General features: G+C 38.2%; 1 protein-coding gene across 1 annotated transcript; it reads right to left on the bottom strand.

Annotated features, from left to right (window-relative positions):
- Nucleotides 1–312: 312 nt before the first annotated feature.
- LOC113685048 (uncharacterized) lies at nucleotides 313–17,014 on the bottom strand. Its single transcript, XM_027202500.2, has 29 exons — nucleotides 16,843–17,014; nucleotides 15,251–15,376; nucleotides 15,143–15,175; nucleotides 14,677–14,724; nucleotides 14,544–14,582; nucleotides 13,943–14,002; nucleotides 13,784–13,866; nucleotides 13,555–13,605; nucleotides 13,376–13,448; nucleotides 12,651–12,773; nucleotides 11,798–12,222; nucleotides 11,229–11,538; nucleotides 9,634–9,746; nucleotides 9,225–9,283; nucleotides 9,003–9,145; nucleotides 8,522–8,641; nucleotides 7,753–8,019; nucleotides 7,483–7,578; nucleotides 7,000–7,011; nucleotides 6,470–6,496; nucleotides 6,332–6,352; nucleotides 5,566–5,586; nucleotides 5,308–5,388; nucleotides 5,051–5,221; nucleotides 4,117–4,647; nucleotides 3,706–3,824; nucleotides 3,162–3,222; nucleotides 2,583–2,774; nucleotides 313–1,883 (listed from the first exon to the last, which is right to left on the bottom strand). The coding sequence occupies exons 1-29, from the start codon at nucleotides 16,907–16,909 to the stop codon at nucleotides 1,582–1,584; spliced, it is 3,774 nt and encodes a 1,257-aa protein (XP_027058301.2). The 5' UTR covers nucleotides 16,910–17,014; the 3' UTR covers nucleotides 313–1,581.
- Nucleotides 17,015–17,845: the final 831 nt, after the last annotated feature.

Genomic DNA, 17,845 nt, shown 5'->3' with positions numbered 1-17,845 from the left:
GTTAAGTTAGCAGATTGGGTGCCATCGCTAGCCCCAATCTGCAATCAATATGATGTAAGTGACGCAAACCCTGATTTATTTTACCGGAGTCCATCGACGAAAATAATTTAAGTTACTTTAGCTTGCCTTTTTGTGTGAATATGCATTTGTTGTAATATCAGCATGGTAGACGTAACTGATCAGTAATTACTTCCAATAATTTCATTAAGCGAATTAAATCTAGGAATGAAAGTAATCCACGTGTATTTGTTTCGTTGTATGTTAAAACAACTTAGGACTTATGAGTCATGTACAGGAACAGGAACAATTGTCTTCGAGGAGTTCTAATTCAACTTTAATTAATAAACATGTACAATAACGAGGTCAGAGCCCTCCCAAAATTATTTACAGAAATCTAGTGACCTCGCTAAGTTTAGAGTTTTGCTTCCTTGAAAAATTGAGAGATAAATTATTTGCATGCATTGTAAAATTTTACGAACCTTTTGATGAGATAAAATAATTTTAGTTTTTTGCTATAGTATAAGTTAAAATTTTCAGCAAGAAATCAAGGCTGTACAATTTCTAAGCAAAACAACTTTGTGGAATTTGTGTCTTGCTAGATACGTTTTCGATTATCCTACTTCAATAAAATTGTCAAGGAAAAGATAGTAAGCTGTGCTATCAACTTTTATGCTGACAATACAATACATCACAAGTCAACAGACCGATGAAAATAATATCTTACGTAGATGTTGTGATATTCTAAAGAAAAACATCACCCAATACATTTTACCTGGTAAAAGTGAACTCTTCGAGGTGGCTGTTACCACGAGTAGAAAGAAAGCAATTGGCTAAAGTTCTGTTTCACCTACTGAATAGTAAATTGCTAAAATAAAATGATGATAGACGGACTTGAGGTCTACCTAGCAATGGAAAGGGGCGGGGGGCGGAGGGGGTTTAAAGTCAGACACGGGTGCATAAACGTCTCTTGCAAGCTCCGTAAAACCGTCTCGGTGGTACAGTGTTGTCTTGGCACCCCAGGCAATATAGTGGAGTTTCCATTATATGATGAATATCATAATTAATAAAAAGTAAATTTGAAAAACGACGGAACAGTTTTGTAGTAGTAAACACTAGTGTTCGCACTTTTAAATAAACACCCCTAGCTTAGAACCCTTAAGGTGAGGCGATGAAATTTCTACATGCATTGGTGATCAAATTTCTACGTGTTTCATTATCAGATCCTTCGAGGATAACAGTGCAGAAATAGTACTACGCTGAAGGAAAAAAATATTCGAACAAACGTTTTCATAAAATAAGAGCTATCACATGCTATAGAAACTGGTGTGATGTCTTGATGAAGTCACGAGGTGACCTTCCCCAAAAAATCTGAATTAAACCTTGTGATTCTTTCTCATGAAAAATTCTCATGTAGTTGTCTACATGTTCGTCTAATGTTACAAAGTATCTCTCTTTTAAGATTTCATTCCCACGCTTAACACTCCCAAATTGCATCACAGATCATTCATCGTGATTTATTACAGGAAGCACTCGATTTATGTGCATTGAAGTGTCACCGCTGTAACTGTGTTTGAGTCGTTTTTATAGATTCAAATCTCTGTGGGAACGTGAAAGCCTCTTTTCCCCTTTTATATCAGCTGGAGCATTTCTCTTGAAGTGTTCTTTTAAAATACTTGGAAGTTCTTCGCTGCCTCTTTTGGCTTTCTTATATTCTTTCTCAATATCTGCAGCTCTTTTCTTGATTGTGCTTTTTAAGCTGGTAACTTTATCTTGGAAAACGGGAATGTCCAAGAGAGCTGAGATGGCCTCCTTAGCTTGTTGACTAACTGCCTGGTGACTTTGTTTATAATCTTCAACTTCTTGGCGAATTGACTGAGCAAGCTCTGAAGATAGTCAAATAGTATGGGTAATGTAAATTTGAAATACAGGATTCGTTGGGCTGACCCCTTAGGCGACACAATACTAAAACCAAATCATTAAGAGAGAGCTGTGGCTAAAATATACCAAGATGTCGAGTGCAGAAAACACAGTCTGATTTAGGAACCAGTTAAAATTGATCACCTGATGGTAGTGGGGAAGGAGGATTTTGGGTGGGATGCTATGGTTTTCAGGGGGGAGGGAGGCAGGATGCTAAGGGAGGATCAGTCGTTGCCAAACGGAGTATGCAAAATAGAACCAGACAAAATTTACTGCCGATTAGCTGCCAGTGAGGGGGAGGGGTTTCATGAGAATATTGAGGAGTGTTATGGGGGGATCAGATAAAATTCAATGATCGTGACACAACCAAACTCTCCAACCCTCTTCCCACCCTCCCCACCCCGAGTAAATAAATAATGACCGGCACGTCCCTTATTACGTTGATTATCAACCAAAAGCTGATACAGGATGATAAAAGGCCTTGACAGATTTCAAAAAGCTGACACTGGAGGTTGATAAAAGGCCTTGAAAATTTTCAAAAAGTTGACAGTTCGAGCTTTAGCCTTCGGTTGGAGCAAACACTTTGCCTTCACTAACAAATGTCTCATGAAGACCAAAGATTACAGACCAATCAGAATATTTCAATTGGATTGGTCAGTTCTCACCGTTAATTTTCTGCACTAGTGTGCGTCGAACAGTATTTCTGAGTTTGTTCCTTGCTTGATCTCTCTGTCCAACAGGCACATCCATTTGTTGCATCACATTTTGTTTCAATTGGCTAACAACTTGTCCCAATCTCGCCAGGGTCCTCTTCGACTGATATATATCTACTATCAGGCCCATTATATTGTCCACTCCTGAAACGAAGGGAAAAGGTCAACTCGTAATAAATTTGGAAAACAAAGTCAGACGTGGAAAGCAAAGTTAGACTTGTGGCTTAATTCATCAGTCAAAGACATCGATATGAAGGGAAAGGAAAGACAAACGAATCAATGATGAACATTAATAGTAACCAGTGCAACTTGTAAGGTGGAAAACGCAACAACTACTGACTGCATTGTAACCATTATTATCAAAAATAAAGATACAAATACAAGCTCTGCCAAAGCTGTCAGTTCGGCAAAGAACCCAATACTGGAAACAGCAGATATTTATTATTTCTTAATTCTTTAAAAATGTTGTAGCAATAATTAACATCGTCACTTTTGATTCAAGTATGAACAACTGATTAACTTTCATTGTACCTTGAGTTACTTGGTCCTGCATCTTATTGATATTTTTGTCATTCAGTGTGAAATCTTGTCTCTAAAACACAGATGTAAAAGGCTTATTACAAGGAAACAAAGGAGTTATTCCGACCAGCACAGTTTGAGCGCAGCCCAAGACTGGGCTCCACTCCAACAGATCCCTTTAGAGAGGTAGACAGGTCAGAAAGGGATTTAGATCGAAAGCTGTTTCTTTCGCTTAAAATCTCCGAACTCGACCTTTTTTTGCAATCCGTTTTAATCTCATTCATTCATGTTGCTTCTTTGCCAAATAAATTTTAAACAGCTTCCGTATTTGTTTTTTTCAAATCGAAAAATGACTCAACATTAGGTCGTTGAAGTTCTCTCATCTTGTGAGTAATTTGTGAAAAAGTGGGACCAACTGTCTTCTTAGGAAGGAATTCAGTTTTTGGAGGGTTCCCATCAAAATAAAATGACAAGAACTGATTCACCGATACGTGTCTCATCAAATCTCCTGACATTCCACAATCGTGTGAATACCAGTTTCTATAAAACTTCTCACCTTGGATCTTGCCTTTGGTTTATCTTCTTCATCCAAAACCCCCGGCAGTTCTCTACGATGACGGGACAAAGTGACATCATCATGCTCATTTTCAACTACCCTTACAACACGTGCAGAATCTGTGAGAAAAACAAAATATCGTATTCTATAATCCGTAATACTTAACACCATAGTCATGGAAATCAGTGATCCATGCGATAGCGATTAACTTAGGAGCTCTGTAATACTTTGACATTTGATTTATTCCCAAAATACGCCAAGGTCAAGTGTATGGACAACAACACGTGATTACAAATTTTTTATCAGCAGTCACTTGAAAACTAAACTGTGTTGAAAGTTTATATTGGAATGAGCGTGCCCAGGTGACGTTAAGATGTCCATATTTAAATATCTCTAATGATTTCAACTAACTTGTCTCCTGGCTCTCCTCCTCATCTGCCTCTTCTCCAGATTCCTCTCCTTCGTCTGTGTTCCCAGACTGAACAGACTCGCCCGACTCTTCCGGCTCGTCAGCTGCCTGGTTTTCAAACCCGGATTGCTCTTCAGAGACATCCCTGTCACCAGATTCAATGGCAGTATCAGCACCCTCGCCAGATCCAGCTGCGTTTGAGCTTTCGTCTGACGTCAATGGCTGAAAAGTTTGGCTTCGTTTGGCTTCAAGCATGGTATCTTCACCCGATGCATCATTTAGCATGCTCAAGTCATCTTCAGTATCACTTAGTGATACTGGAATAACGTTACGCTTCGATGTCGTTTCCACTGGAGCTGCCCTTGAAGCCATTTTCTTAGGTCCGTCAAAGCTCTCGTCCCATGGCTCCGCGACCTCTCGACGCTTTCTAGCTTTCAGTTCCTTATTCTTTGATTTCTCGACGAATTCTCCATCTCCTGACTCATCAATAACCATTCTTCGATATTCAACCTTTTGTTTCTTGTCTCTGGACTCTAAAAACAATTGTAAATGACAAAAAAGAACACTCAAAATACAATCAACACGATTGTATGTTTGAATACCATATGAGAATCACAGTCAGTGATGACCCTTCTCCTATCTATTTTCCTGAACAAAAAGAATGGTAAGGTACAGTCAAACATTGTACATCATGTTTTTAATGGAAATGGCTCAACGTTTTTCAATTGATCATGACTTTTTGCCAAAAAAAAAAAATCAAATGCGTTGCTCTATCAACGCAGTGACGTGCATTCCATTCTGCGACTGGACTTTACCTTCCTTCTAATTCATTTCGTAATTCAGCCACCTCTTATCAAGACATTATCGCTCGTGCTTTTTTTTTTTTTTTTTTTTTTTGGGGGGGGGGGAGGGGTTTGCTTATGTTTGCATTTCTACCTAACGAACTATTTTCGTCCTCATCTCCAACATCACGATAATTTCTGTCGTAGCCCCCCACGTCGCTCAGATAAGCCACCAAAAGATCCCGACCATCTCCCTCTGCGTCTCGTTTCTCTTTAGTCGTTGATTGAAGGGACGCATCCTTTGATTCCATCAATTTCTCAGCCTCTGTCGAAAAGAAGAAAAATTGAGTTCGTTAAACGCTGTACACTTTCAAATGGTTAGAAAGTGTGGTAATTGTTTATTGTACTTACCACTGAGTGAGTAGAGTGCGTCTTCACTTTGCTGCTGAAATTCTTCATCTGGTGCGCGTTTGGATTTGCCATGATCAGCATCTAGACGGGAAAGGCGGTGATTTGTCAATTGTACATTTATGTTATTTCTTATTAAAACTTTCTTCAATATACATTTTTACTCGATCCCCTAACTCACCAAGTTCGACCCATGCTTGATCGTGGTCAAATTGAGAACATATCGTTTATCACATTTTAAGATTTGAAGACAATACTCACGTGGTAACAATTTCTTGGCAGCTGAAAAATTAGAATAAAAAATATATTATGAACGAGTTTTTACAGGCTATTTACAGTGGCCGGGAAAAATCAGAGGGAAAATGGTCCAGTTACCCGCAGAATTTGCGTCTACAATTTCTGAAACGGATTTACTTAGCTCCAAATACAGATAGAGAGATTTTGGATTGAAAGGTAGAAGTAAACCACTCATTAAAATATGTAACTATTTAAAAACCTTAGGTGCATCATTTTATTCAGACGCGCTTTATCCCTTGTCTTCTCTTTTTATCTGCTCTTTTCATCTGTTATTGTTGGTGAATATTACAAGGCTGGCAAACAACCTTATCATGCACAACTCCTATTTGTACATGATTGCAAACATGTGGAATCAGTTACCAGTTGTAACCAAATCCTCGACCACTCAAGCACAATCTCGTGCTCGCCTGAATAATGTTAATTTCACAGAATACCAATGTATGAACTGTATATAATTTTATCTATTTTTACATTTTGACATACTCTTGGGCTAGTTAATATATATATATATATATATATATATTTTTTTTTTTTTTTTTTTTTAGTTTGTCGAGAGTTTTTAACATGAGCCTCTGGCTCGGAAGAATGTGCAAACACTTCCCACGTCTTCGACGTTAAATTAAAAAAAAAAATAGTAACTCGAGCTGTATTTAATGTCCGGGCTGATTATACAAGAACACAATCTGAATTTTTATGCCTTTATCTGATAGCTCCTTACAGATATACTCACCTTTCAGGGCAGCTTCCGCGGCTAAAAGAAATGCAGAAAAATAAATAGTTTTAAAAATGACAATATCTTATGCAAATCTTAGGTATAAGCATCACATGATCACGATGAAGGTCACTTTAAAACTGGGATGACCCTTACCTTTCATAAGATGATTGGCAACTTCAGCTATGAAGAGATAAAAAGGCAAAATGTTAAAGGCAGGAACTTAAGGGGTGTGGTTTGAAAATCATTGTTTCCGGAAAGGCAAGGCTGTATTGCGCAAAATTCTAATTTCTTTGCGCATTATAATTTGTGACGTAACAGATATAATTGTTAAGATTTTCTATCGCTAGACAGTGTTATGGACACCTAGAACCAATGGGTAAATATTTACCTTGATTTCTTTTGATATTATCGATATGAACTGAAACTAATTTGTTAACGCATTACTTTACAGATTTCGAATCTTCGATCCGTATCCATGGTTTTTGTCATAACATTCATCCGTTATTTATTGCAATAAAATATCGAGGTTTGGAACCTTTGGTATACTTAATGTCCTAACACAACCGTCACACACTTGTGAAGTTTCATCAAGAGTTTTAAAACGAAGAAACAGTTGTTCTTTATATGAAATACCATGAAAAAGTATCTGTGGCTTATATATACGAACAATTAAAAGTACTTACTGTGCTCTGGTACTTGGTTATATCAGGTGATGAGTATGAAAGTAAAATAAAATCAACTTGACGTTATTCCAAATAAATACCGGTAATACCTTCCTGAATATTTGCTAAGGGAACCAAGTATTTACCATAAAATGGTTACTGCGTCAAAGAATACGAGTGAGAGCACTAATGTTAGTGTTAGTGTGTTTGTCAGCCATGTGAAGTGTTTCATGCCATGACTCGTGAAGTGTTCCTTCCTTTCACGTTCTAACATTACATTATTGAGCTGGATGAGAAAGTAAAACAACAATGGTTTAGTTGAAGAGTTTATTGTGTAATTTGCATAAAAGGGTCTTATAATAATAATAATAATAATAATAATAATATAAAGATCCGAGCGAGTTGATCCCATTTCGGTCACTATGCATCTAAAAAAGATAAAGGTCTGAAATGCAAATAATGATGATGAAATAAGCTAATTAAAATTCAGACTTGAACACCAACCATATTTGTCTTCTGGCTCTTCCACAGATTCCCCTGATCCACTGTCTTCTTGCTCTTCTGGCTCGTCTTTCGCAGGTGGTTCATGCTTTTCGCGATCTTGGTTAAAGAAAAAAAAGGATCAGAGGGTATTACTGTGTGGAAAATTCTTTTTAGGAATGTTTGTTGCATTTCTTTTTCTTTTTCCGGAATTCATATTGCACGTTTGAATGGGAAATTTATTCTGTGTTGTTGAGCATGATAAGACTTTTTCATTCTTTGTCGATGACTTACCTACAGAAAAGATAGAATTATGCCAGAAAGCTCCACAATATCTTGTCTTATCACCAAAACATAAACTATCGCATTCAGCGTCATCAACCTTGCCGTAGGTGCCAAACCTATCGCCACAGAAGCACAGATATCCATACTGCAGCCCTGCATATTTGTATCCGGCCAGCTTACACTTGCCAACACACCACTCAGGTGTCATTTCATACTTTGTGAACTGTTTTCTTAAATCACGATTAGGTTTTTTATCTTTGTAGCATCCCTGGTAGGCTATAGAGAATAATTACAGATATAACAAAGTTAATGAAAGGTATCACCACTTTGTAAGGCATTGTGCCGCATTTTGCGGGTTAAAAAAGGAGATTCTGGCATTTTAGCCCGCTTGCTCGTTCTTGTGATTGTTAAGACTGGGAAACTGTTTGCTGTAATTTTTGTCAGTTTTTAATTTCTCAGTGCACTTTAGAGTAATAGTATATCAACAAAGTTTTATGTTCTCCAGCATAAATATTTTTTGGGCCCTCCTTAGAGTCATTTTAACCCTCACCGCTAAAATGACTGAGAGTCGGACCCAAAACATATTTTTGCCCGCGAACATAAACCCTATTGTATCATTTATTACTGGTTAGGAAAATGGAAAAAATCAAAGATGAAAAGAAAAAAAACTTCCAGTAAGCTTGGTGAACATTTTACACACGATGTGCAAGCAAACAAACAAATGAAAAAGATAGGTCAATGAAATAAGCATTCAGAAAGGAGAATCGTGGAAACGAACCGCTGGACAAAGTTGTCAAAATTTCATCTTCTTGTTTATGGCTGCTCACAACTTTGACTTTAGGAACAGCATCCAGCTCCTTTTGAGTGGCTACAATTGATCGGTGGTGATGTGCAATGCCTATGTGGAAAAGGAAGAAAATATCAGAGAAAAATAGAATAACTACCAAAATCAATTAGGAATCAAATAAAATCGAATTACTCCCGGATAAGGTGAATCAGAAACTTAAAATTGGAGGTAGATTTTTGCCAAATTTTACAACATACATGCCCACAATTTGACCTTTTCTATTTTCATAATTAGGAATCTTGTACATCCAGAGGGAAATACTGATTGGTTTTATTACGCTTAAAGACCACGCGTGAAAGTAGAGCTCCAATGATAAAAAGTGAACTTGAACCAAACTTTCACCGTGGGAAACAACTTTCTCAGTCACAAGATGATTTACATAACTTTCAAGGTTATCTTCTACTGCATTTACCTTCCCTCAGCAACGTATGCTTGAATACCGGCATGCTTTGCAGGTAGTTTTCGGAGATGGCGCGTGAAAGATATCTCAATGCGCTGTACTCTGGCTGAGCAAACTCAAGAAGGAAGTTGGCTGCAACCTTCATGTCTTCCTCGCTGTGGATAAACACGAGAGTAAGTTTAGTCCTCTTCGAACATCTCGTATCAACAACATTCATAACATTCAAGATCTTACCTAAAGCTAGTAACTTTTACTTGTCTAAAATTCTTGTCTTGGGTGTAAACGTCTTTTATCTGTGATGCCAAAAAGAACAAAAAATGTATCTTGCTATGAAGTAATAAGCAAATATATAGGTTTTTTTTCGTTGTGCCACGTACAGAAAACAGCGCTGAAACCTCACGCTGAAACTTCCACACTGACAGAGAGATAGCAAAATGGTAGCTTTCACGATCCCAAAGATAACTTGGTGAAACTGACACTTGGAGTAATAGTTCCTGAGTTCCTAGCGAGGAATAGTTAGCTGATGCATGTCTTCAGTCTTCAGTCTGTCCCGTGGGGGACAATCCATGCAAGATAAAAATAATGTTTATAAGGCCGTATTTATGCAAAAGAGAAACATAAAACATGTTATGATAGAGCTTACCGCTTTCTCCACCTCAGCAGCAAAGATCTTGTACTTTGTTGAAGATGAACGCTTGTAATCATTATGCCAGTTCTGTTTGAATCTCAGTGAAGCTTTGATTTCATTACGCTCATCTGTGGAAATTCAACAAATACGTACACAATTAGGAAAACTAACTCTTTTCCGTTTTTTTTTTCTCTAGTAAAAATGACCTCAAAATCAAAACATGTATACGACATGATTGATCGATACAAACACAAAAACAGCTCAAGTTATGGACGAGAAACTTTTTTTTCCGATAACTTTGTCTCGCAGAGTCAGTATTTTTTTGTGTCTTGTGCGTAGCAACTAGACGCTGTGCAACAGCGGTAAGAGATTGCTTAAGTGCTTCACATAGGAAAAAAAATGGCCAATTGCTGTTATGGTTTCTGTGAAGTTTACCGTACGTGGCAGGCTACACGATGTAGGCGACCATCGCGTAACACAAATAAGACAAAACTGCCTAACCAGTGACGTGCCGTAATTACATCGATATCTTGTCGTAAGATCTGTCGTGATAAGTCGGAAAAACCCTATTTGGTGAGCCAAACTCCTTGAGCAAACAGAGGGATATTCGAGATCAATTGAATTCGAAAAAGCAAACGTTACGAGACAGCTTATCGACGTAGGAAACCATGCGTTTTGCAGATTGTCGTGTCTTAAGAAGGGCCTGAGGTGGCGAAGCAGGTTTACTTCGGAGAGCAAACAATTCTTTTCTAAGTTATTGATACAGAAGAGACTTCCGATCTTACGCGCTTACATTTCACCTCTATAATTGACCTTTTGTACTTTGTTCATCGTCACGTTTCTTTTAATCGACAGGTGGTCAGCGGTATACGGCCAGTGTATGGGTTAACAGATTTTATGACTTTATTTCTTGCACGAGGATCCACCCTTCAGCCACTAAAAACTCTGCATTATTTATATTTTCCTTTTATTTTAATTAAAAACTCTATGTTCGTTTGGTTTCCATGTCATTTTGTATGTCTAATATGGTAACGCCCCAAATATCATCAGAATGTCGTCGCGACTTGTACCTGCATTGCATCTATCTTTGTTTTACAGATTTAAATATTTGACGGAAATCCTTGTGTTGAAACCTTCTTTTTTTGTTCCCATAATTCCAAATACTGATTTCGTATTAAATTTTATTCGATATTACGTAGATATTTGCAAAATGCTGTTCCTCGGTAGTCACAATTTGTTTTAGTATTGCTTCTGATTAGTTGAGAAACTCTCCCGTGGATCGATTTACTCAGAAAAATCGGAACTCGTAATCAACATAGTTTATCCAAAAAATTCCTTGAAAACTACTACACGTTGGTACACCTATGCACCCATTTACAGCTATTCAGCATACCTTCCAAATAGACTGACAGTGCGGTAAAGCTGTAAGCATTTTCACATTCATTTTAATTTTTGCTAAACACATGTACGCAGTGCGGACCTATTGTTTGAATTTGTTGTAAAAAGGTTAGATTGTTTGCTGAAAATAGAAAAATTCTAAAAATTGTTTAACTCATCTTTGTCTTGAATGAATGGTAAGTACATCATGTAATCATTACGACAATTAATACCTGTGGGCCAATCAAGGAATACGCGACATCTTGGCGCGCTATAATCCTGGCAGTTATTAGGCATAGGCTTGAAGTGCTGTGCAAGTGCGGCACCCTGAGGCTGGGCTGGTGCTGGCGGTGCAGCTACTCCTGATATGGAAATGGAATAAGGAACCTGAGGGGAGGCCTGGGGAACAGCGTACGGTTGAGGCTGCTGAAGCTGAGGCATCGCCATTGGGATCTGACCCGGGATCATTGGCGCAACTGGTATCTGAGGTTCAGGCTGCTGACTGATACTGATCGGATCCATCACGACAGTTGCGCCGGGAGTCTAAAGGGATTATTGCAAGTTAGTAAGTGAAGGTTTAAACTAGATATTGTCCAAGTCTTATGAACACGAGCCAAATGCTAAAAATACGTTTGAAAATATGCCCGACAGCAGTAAAAAATTGCTTTGTCAAACTCTATAGCCATTCTCTAACAATTACTTGTTTTTTCATAAAGTAGTTTTTGTAATTGGACCGTTTTATTAATTTTCGTCACGCGGAAAGCATGGAAAATATACCCATTTAAGGAAAACCTCATCGAACCTGGAAAGTGTATGGAGACGGAGCTTTGGCAGGCTTTGGAGCAGGAGGAGCCGGTTTATCTTGTTTCTCTTCTTTTTTTTCTTCAGCCGGTTTATCAGACTGTGGCTCCTTTTTGTCACATGACCGTCCCACGCAACCCTCCTGAACAGGGGAAGTGCCTGCAGCCGCAGGGGGATAGGCTCCAGCGGCGGGATATGGCTGAGGTGACATGTAACCGGGGTACTGACTGGGCTGACAGGCTGGGGCGACACAGGGTGATGGCATTTGCGCTCCATAAGGATACTGCTGACCGTACTGTTGTGGATAGAGTCCATAAGGTGATTGTGTCGGCTGTTCAATGGATGGGGGGTCACAGATGATCTTACACTCAGTATTACCCAGCTGTAGAGTAAAGCACTTACTCTTGCAGTTCTTGTTGCTGTTTGCTGTATTTGCAGAAATGGTGGAAAAAATATCATTAACAGTTATCTTAGAAAAGCTAAGAGACTCGTGGATTTTAACCGACAGAGATAGATACTTAAGACGAAAAAAATTAACTTATGTATCCAACTAATCATAAATTCACCTATCTACTTATTGATTTGTAATTTTCGTCCATTTATTCATTATTTTTTCATCATCATTTTTATTAGAGCTGAAGTAAACTTTCAAAGATATAAGAAAGGTATATAGCCCAAAAAAATTCAAGTCTTGGGTATTCAGAGCGTTATTTGAAACGTTATTTCGCGTTTGTTGTTGCAAATATTTTAAACCGTGGGACAAACAATATTCCTTGCATCAATGAAGCCATCTTTCCTTGTACTTTTTCTAACCATTAATGTAAGCGTTTTGGGAATAAAACGGGCCTGCATACCGGCTGGATCTTGTTGCTGCAGTTGCTGCTGCGGCTGCTGACCTTGTTGCTGTCCTTGCTGCTGTCCTTGCTGCTGACCTTGCTGCTGCTGTTGGTCTGCCTGCTGCTGTTGTTGTGGCGGACCTAAACTCAATAATAATCAGAGAGCAGAGTTGAAGCCGGTTGGCTTTACCGGAGTTCTCCATCAGCAAAAGCTCTATTTGTAAACATTTAATCATTTGGGGTGGGGGGGTTTGACTATTCAGTTAATCCTAGATATCTTAGTTAGGACGGTTCACTTTCCTTGCCATCTACATGATACTGTAGCCTTTTTGGGTCGGTCGTTTGATGTCCACTGCTGGACTTACCACATGCATAATTAGCAAACCGCATTGTGTGACCTAAGCAGGCAGAAGTGTTTTTATTGGTTCTTTGGTTAGCTAAATACCATGACTCCAAACATAGTACTGGCTACTTCAAATGAGTCATAATTGCCAGATCCTCAGTATTTTTATGTTATCAGCCTGTTGAGTTATGATTTGTCGTTCCTCCATTGTTGTTGTTGTTGTTTTCGGCCCAGAAATTGGCAGTGGACTGTATATTGCAGATTGAGAGGTGAGAAGGTATAAAAGAAAAACATTCCCGCACGCGCACGGCTCAGTGCCCACAGTCTGTTGCCTTAAACTGTAAACAGAGCGTCCCCCGTAAAGAAATCTGGTCACAGTTTAAAGATCTGTGCAACCTACCGTCATAGAACATCTTTGTCAAAGACTGCTCTACATCAAGAATGTGCGATAAGGACTTGGTAAACTTGTCAGGCTGAAAATCAAATCAGAATGCATGGAGTTGGTCTGATGAAGATAAAGAAGCATTTCTGATAGCAATACCATCAAAGTTAAACCTGCTGCATATGATTTCCACTCACCGGCTGACTCATAAGCCATTCAATGAACTGCTGGATCTTTCCTTCTAGACCCTAAAAACATGGTAAAAATTTTCAAAAAGTTTAATTGAAAATAGGTTAATTTTGGTTGAACGATACAAATAGAAGTAAACAAACGAAAGAAAGAGTACAAGGGAGGGAAAAACAGTTTTCTTGTTTAGAAGCTTATGAAAATACCCCAAATGTTAAAAATCTAAACCAAATTTCTCACCGGCTTTATACTTCTTGTTTCTTCAACTTTTTCCTCTCCTTCATCCTCAGGAGAGTTAATGGCATTAAAAAGACTCTCAAGCTCTGAAAATATATCAGTTAAAAGTATTTTTACTCTTCTGTTTCCTCTCTGTTCCTTGATTTAATCAAGAGAACTTACCCTGCCTGTCAGCATCTGAAATTTTTGAGTCTCCCTTCCAATCATCTCGGATTATATATCCTAGTGAAACAACAGCAACAACATACAAATAAATAAATAAATAAATTAGTGGTAGAAGGATAAAAATAGTCCAACACATCAAAGCTATGTCTTGAATCACTTCAGTAAGCTATGCTCTGCTGCATCTGCATGACGTCTAACAAACACAAGCGACGTGTATAAATACCGTTAATTCAAGAGTACGACTTCTGTTCTGGACTCAACAGGGAACCAAAGCAAACACGTTTTGGAGACGAGGCTGGCGGTCGGAAGTAGAGAGTTATTTTCCCTGAGGTATGGTACTCATTTTGGAAAGGACTTTCTTGCATATACGCTGATATCAACGTGTCCCAGATAAATTTGCAATTTCCGGTCTCCGTCCGTTAGCTTAGCCAAAGAGTCTTTGGGTAAGCTTACTAAATCTTCGCGTGCATCCTTGTCGAATCTTTTCACAATTCAGTCTGATGTAAAATTTTCCCCTCGCTTAGCTTTCTTCAATTTATTTTGAAAAAATAAACGTGGACAACCCATTGGCTGAAAAAGAATGGATGAAAGTTTGTACCTGTGTTGTCAGCACCATCATCAAAAGACCTCTTTTTTTCTAAAAAGGAAAGACGTAAAATTATAAAATTTTACAGGTACGGTGCAAATATTGAGAGCTTATAAAGCGAACTGAATAAAATCCAGTTATTCACCTGTTTTCTTGTCCGCCGCTCGCGTCAGAAGAGCTTGAAAGAAAGCGTCTGTAGGGAAAGTATAACATGATATAACCTAAACGAAATTGTTTGTATGAAAAGTTTTACCCTCTGAATTAAAAGCCTTTGTTTGCTTTTCAACGGATCAGGTGGAGCCGGAGATTTACCTCTACACTCAACTGATGGTGCTCTGCACTGTCTCGTGGCGTCAGAACTCAATTTAATAAATCGCTGGCAGCGCTCGTAGGTAATATGAAGGGAAATCCTGTTTTCTGATTAGCTACTCGAGCAGGCGAGATAGGCCCATTTGAACAATAATATGCAGGTGTGCCAAGACAATAAGGACCAAGTTGTTCCAATGTCTATGTATGTTCATCAATGCAATAAACCATCCTTAGTTTGATGGGGACTGAAAAATCCCTATGAGAAAAAATCAACGAAGACACCTACAAACTTACAAACTTACCTTCCTCTGCGGCTCTTTTATTCCGTTTGATCTCTGAGCAAAGAAGAAAAAAAACAGTTACCTCTCTTAAACTGGTGCATGACAGTGTTGTTTTCACGTTAAACTTGCCTTCAGTGGATCTCTTCTTTTCGAGGTGAGCTTTCTGTTTAGGTTCGTCCTCCTCTACATCTCCCCTGGCAACTCGGATAAGTTCTCTATCCGACTCATCCACTATTTCCCCAGCTTTGACTTTTTCTACACAAACAAATAAGATATACATATGTTTGTGTTCCTAACATGATGTTTTCAGATCATTTCTTCACTTCCTTCTCACAAGATATATGGTAAAAGCGAACTTTGAGCTTTAAAGATATTTATACATATATTTATTTTTGTTTCGTCTCGTTTCTTTCTTCCTGAGATTCATAAGAAACCTAATATTTGATAATTATTCGTGTTTCCTTTAGCGCCCGAAAAACATCAATTTGAGAGTTTGTTGGTTGATGTAAATGGCCCTTTTGACAGAATATGCTTAAAAATAAATTAAGACAAACTTCTAATTTTTGCGGCTGAATGCGTTCTAAATTTGGTCAAAACCAACCATTTTTCCTCACCTACGGTTGTGGTGGCTAGACATGATTTTATGATGAAATTAAGGTCCTTAAATACTGTCAATAGGCCACGGAAAGGTTGTTATTTCCTTTCCAAAGTCATAGGAATTTTACACTTAGTAAAACTCAGGGTAGAATTCAATACAACCAAAAAAAAAACCTATCCTCCTAAAGGTCCTAGATTTTGATTCTACATTTTGTATTTAGAGAGCTTTGAATTAGCAAGGTGGTTAGGGTTGTCTAAAAATACAATTTTTGGGTGTGGTGAACGCCTCAGAAGATCATTATTAGCGTATATCAAAGTGACACAGTATTAACTTTCTGTTTCCGATGAAACTTTTAATTCAGAAATTTCATGGATGAATGAAAATGTTGTTCTTGCGATACTGGAAATCACAGAAGGTATAAACCGTGTAAAACTCTGACTCGGTTGATTGTGTTTTGCGTTGCTTGAATGATCTCACGTTGAAAGTTAGTGACAAGTTATAGTCTGAAAAACATACAAAAGATCAAAATCCGGCTGAATTAATTTCCGCAAATGCTGTTCCACACATGAAGTAATGAAAAAAAGGAGACAGGCTTTTTGCGATCCGTCAGTTCAGTTTCAGTTTTCAAGCAGCAAGAATCGGTGTTTTTCAATAAGCAAAGCGATATAGTTTTTTAAAAAAAAATTGTGATAGTTAATTTATAGATCCACTGGAGAATTAGGAACTTAAGTGATGAAGGACGATTATGGAACAAAGTTTCAAACGCATTCGTAACACTTGGAAAATAGTTTTATGAAATAAAGATTCATCCAGAGAAGGCTTGAACAGGGGAAAAGTTGACGGGTGGCTGTTACTGTGGAGTGTCAACATTTCTTAAACATTACCTTGTTAAAGCATATCACTGCCCACGATTTTGGAACCAAGGAAAGTTAAAACAAATCTCGGAGCTTAGCTCAGCTAGATCTTAGGTTTAGATAAGGTACGACTAAGCCAGTGAGTAGAGGCTTACACACGAGACCTTTCCAGATCACAGAAGACACCAGCAATCCCAGGTTGTAATATAGATCACTATGCTCGATGTAGTGATCGTACTCAAACTACGGTAAGGATGAGGTTAACTTACTTTCGGAAGGCCGTGAAAACCCCACTGCAAACAACCCGAAGATCAAAACCAGTGATACGATCTTCATAATACTTTGGGAAAATATTTCTCCCAAATTTCCCTCGCTCTACATTCAAGTTTCGGACATGAAATTTTCCTTTCTCTCCAAATACCAGCGATATCACACTGTACACTCTGATTGGTCCGCCTAAAGCTAAAATAAACACGATATCCAATATTCATGGTACCAGCCCGTATTTTAGCAGGTACGCTTTACCGATTGGTTGCTTTGTATGAGGTAATGATCAAAGCCCGCGAAAATTACGTTATTTGTTACATATGTCGCAAATTTTCTCGCACCTTTAACTCCTGGATCAGAAATGACTTGATTTCATCGAAAACTGTTTTTCTTACAACCAGCTTAGAGCAGAACTACATTTGTTAACGCGAAACAGTATGGATTTGTAAAAGTTTTGAATGACGATCACGCACTGTATTTGTTATCGCCTGGACTCAGATGCAATTTTACGCTTCGAGGCGAAAAATTCAGCCAAGGCAGATAACAAGAGATTGAGGCAATGTGGCGGTCAGCTGACGGCTTTGCCTCCGAATTAAAGGACTTAAAAGAAATTGAGGGGTCTACAAGTGGCGTTTAAAAATGTTTAACATGCGGTTGAAACTAATCTATGTAATGCAGACTTTAAAAAAAAATCAACAAATCATGAAAAATTGAGGTGACTATTTTTAAAAACAGTTCAATTGAACTCGATGTGTTACTCAGAGGGTTGATCATTTTCGGGGAACCTTTTTTTTCTAATCAACGCTTTATTGCACAATTTTACACATCTGGTCTCTGAAAAAACTGCGCCACAACTAATCACTTTTATTGGACTTTGTTGTCTGAGTTTCCAGTTGTCAGAGCATCCACACGCACTAATTCAGATCACCTCATCAAGTGAAATGTCTCCTACTACATTTACTTCATCCCTTTTTTTTCCATAACTGTTGTTAAGGTCCCAGCTGG

The sequence above is a fragment of the Pocillopora damicornis genome, chromosome 2 (genome assembly GCF_964200805.1).
Source record: "Pocillopora damicornis chromosome 2, jaPocDami1.2, whole genome shotgun sequence".
Classification (NCBI taxonomy): Eukaryota; Metazoa; Cnidaria; class Anthozoa; order Scleractinia; family Pocilloporidae; genus Pocillopora; species Pocillopora damicornis.
Note: the sequence above shows the minus strand (reverse complement) of the source record. Positions and strands in the feature narration are given on the sequence as shown.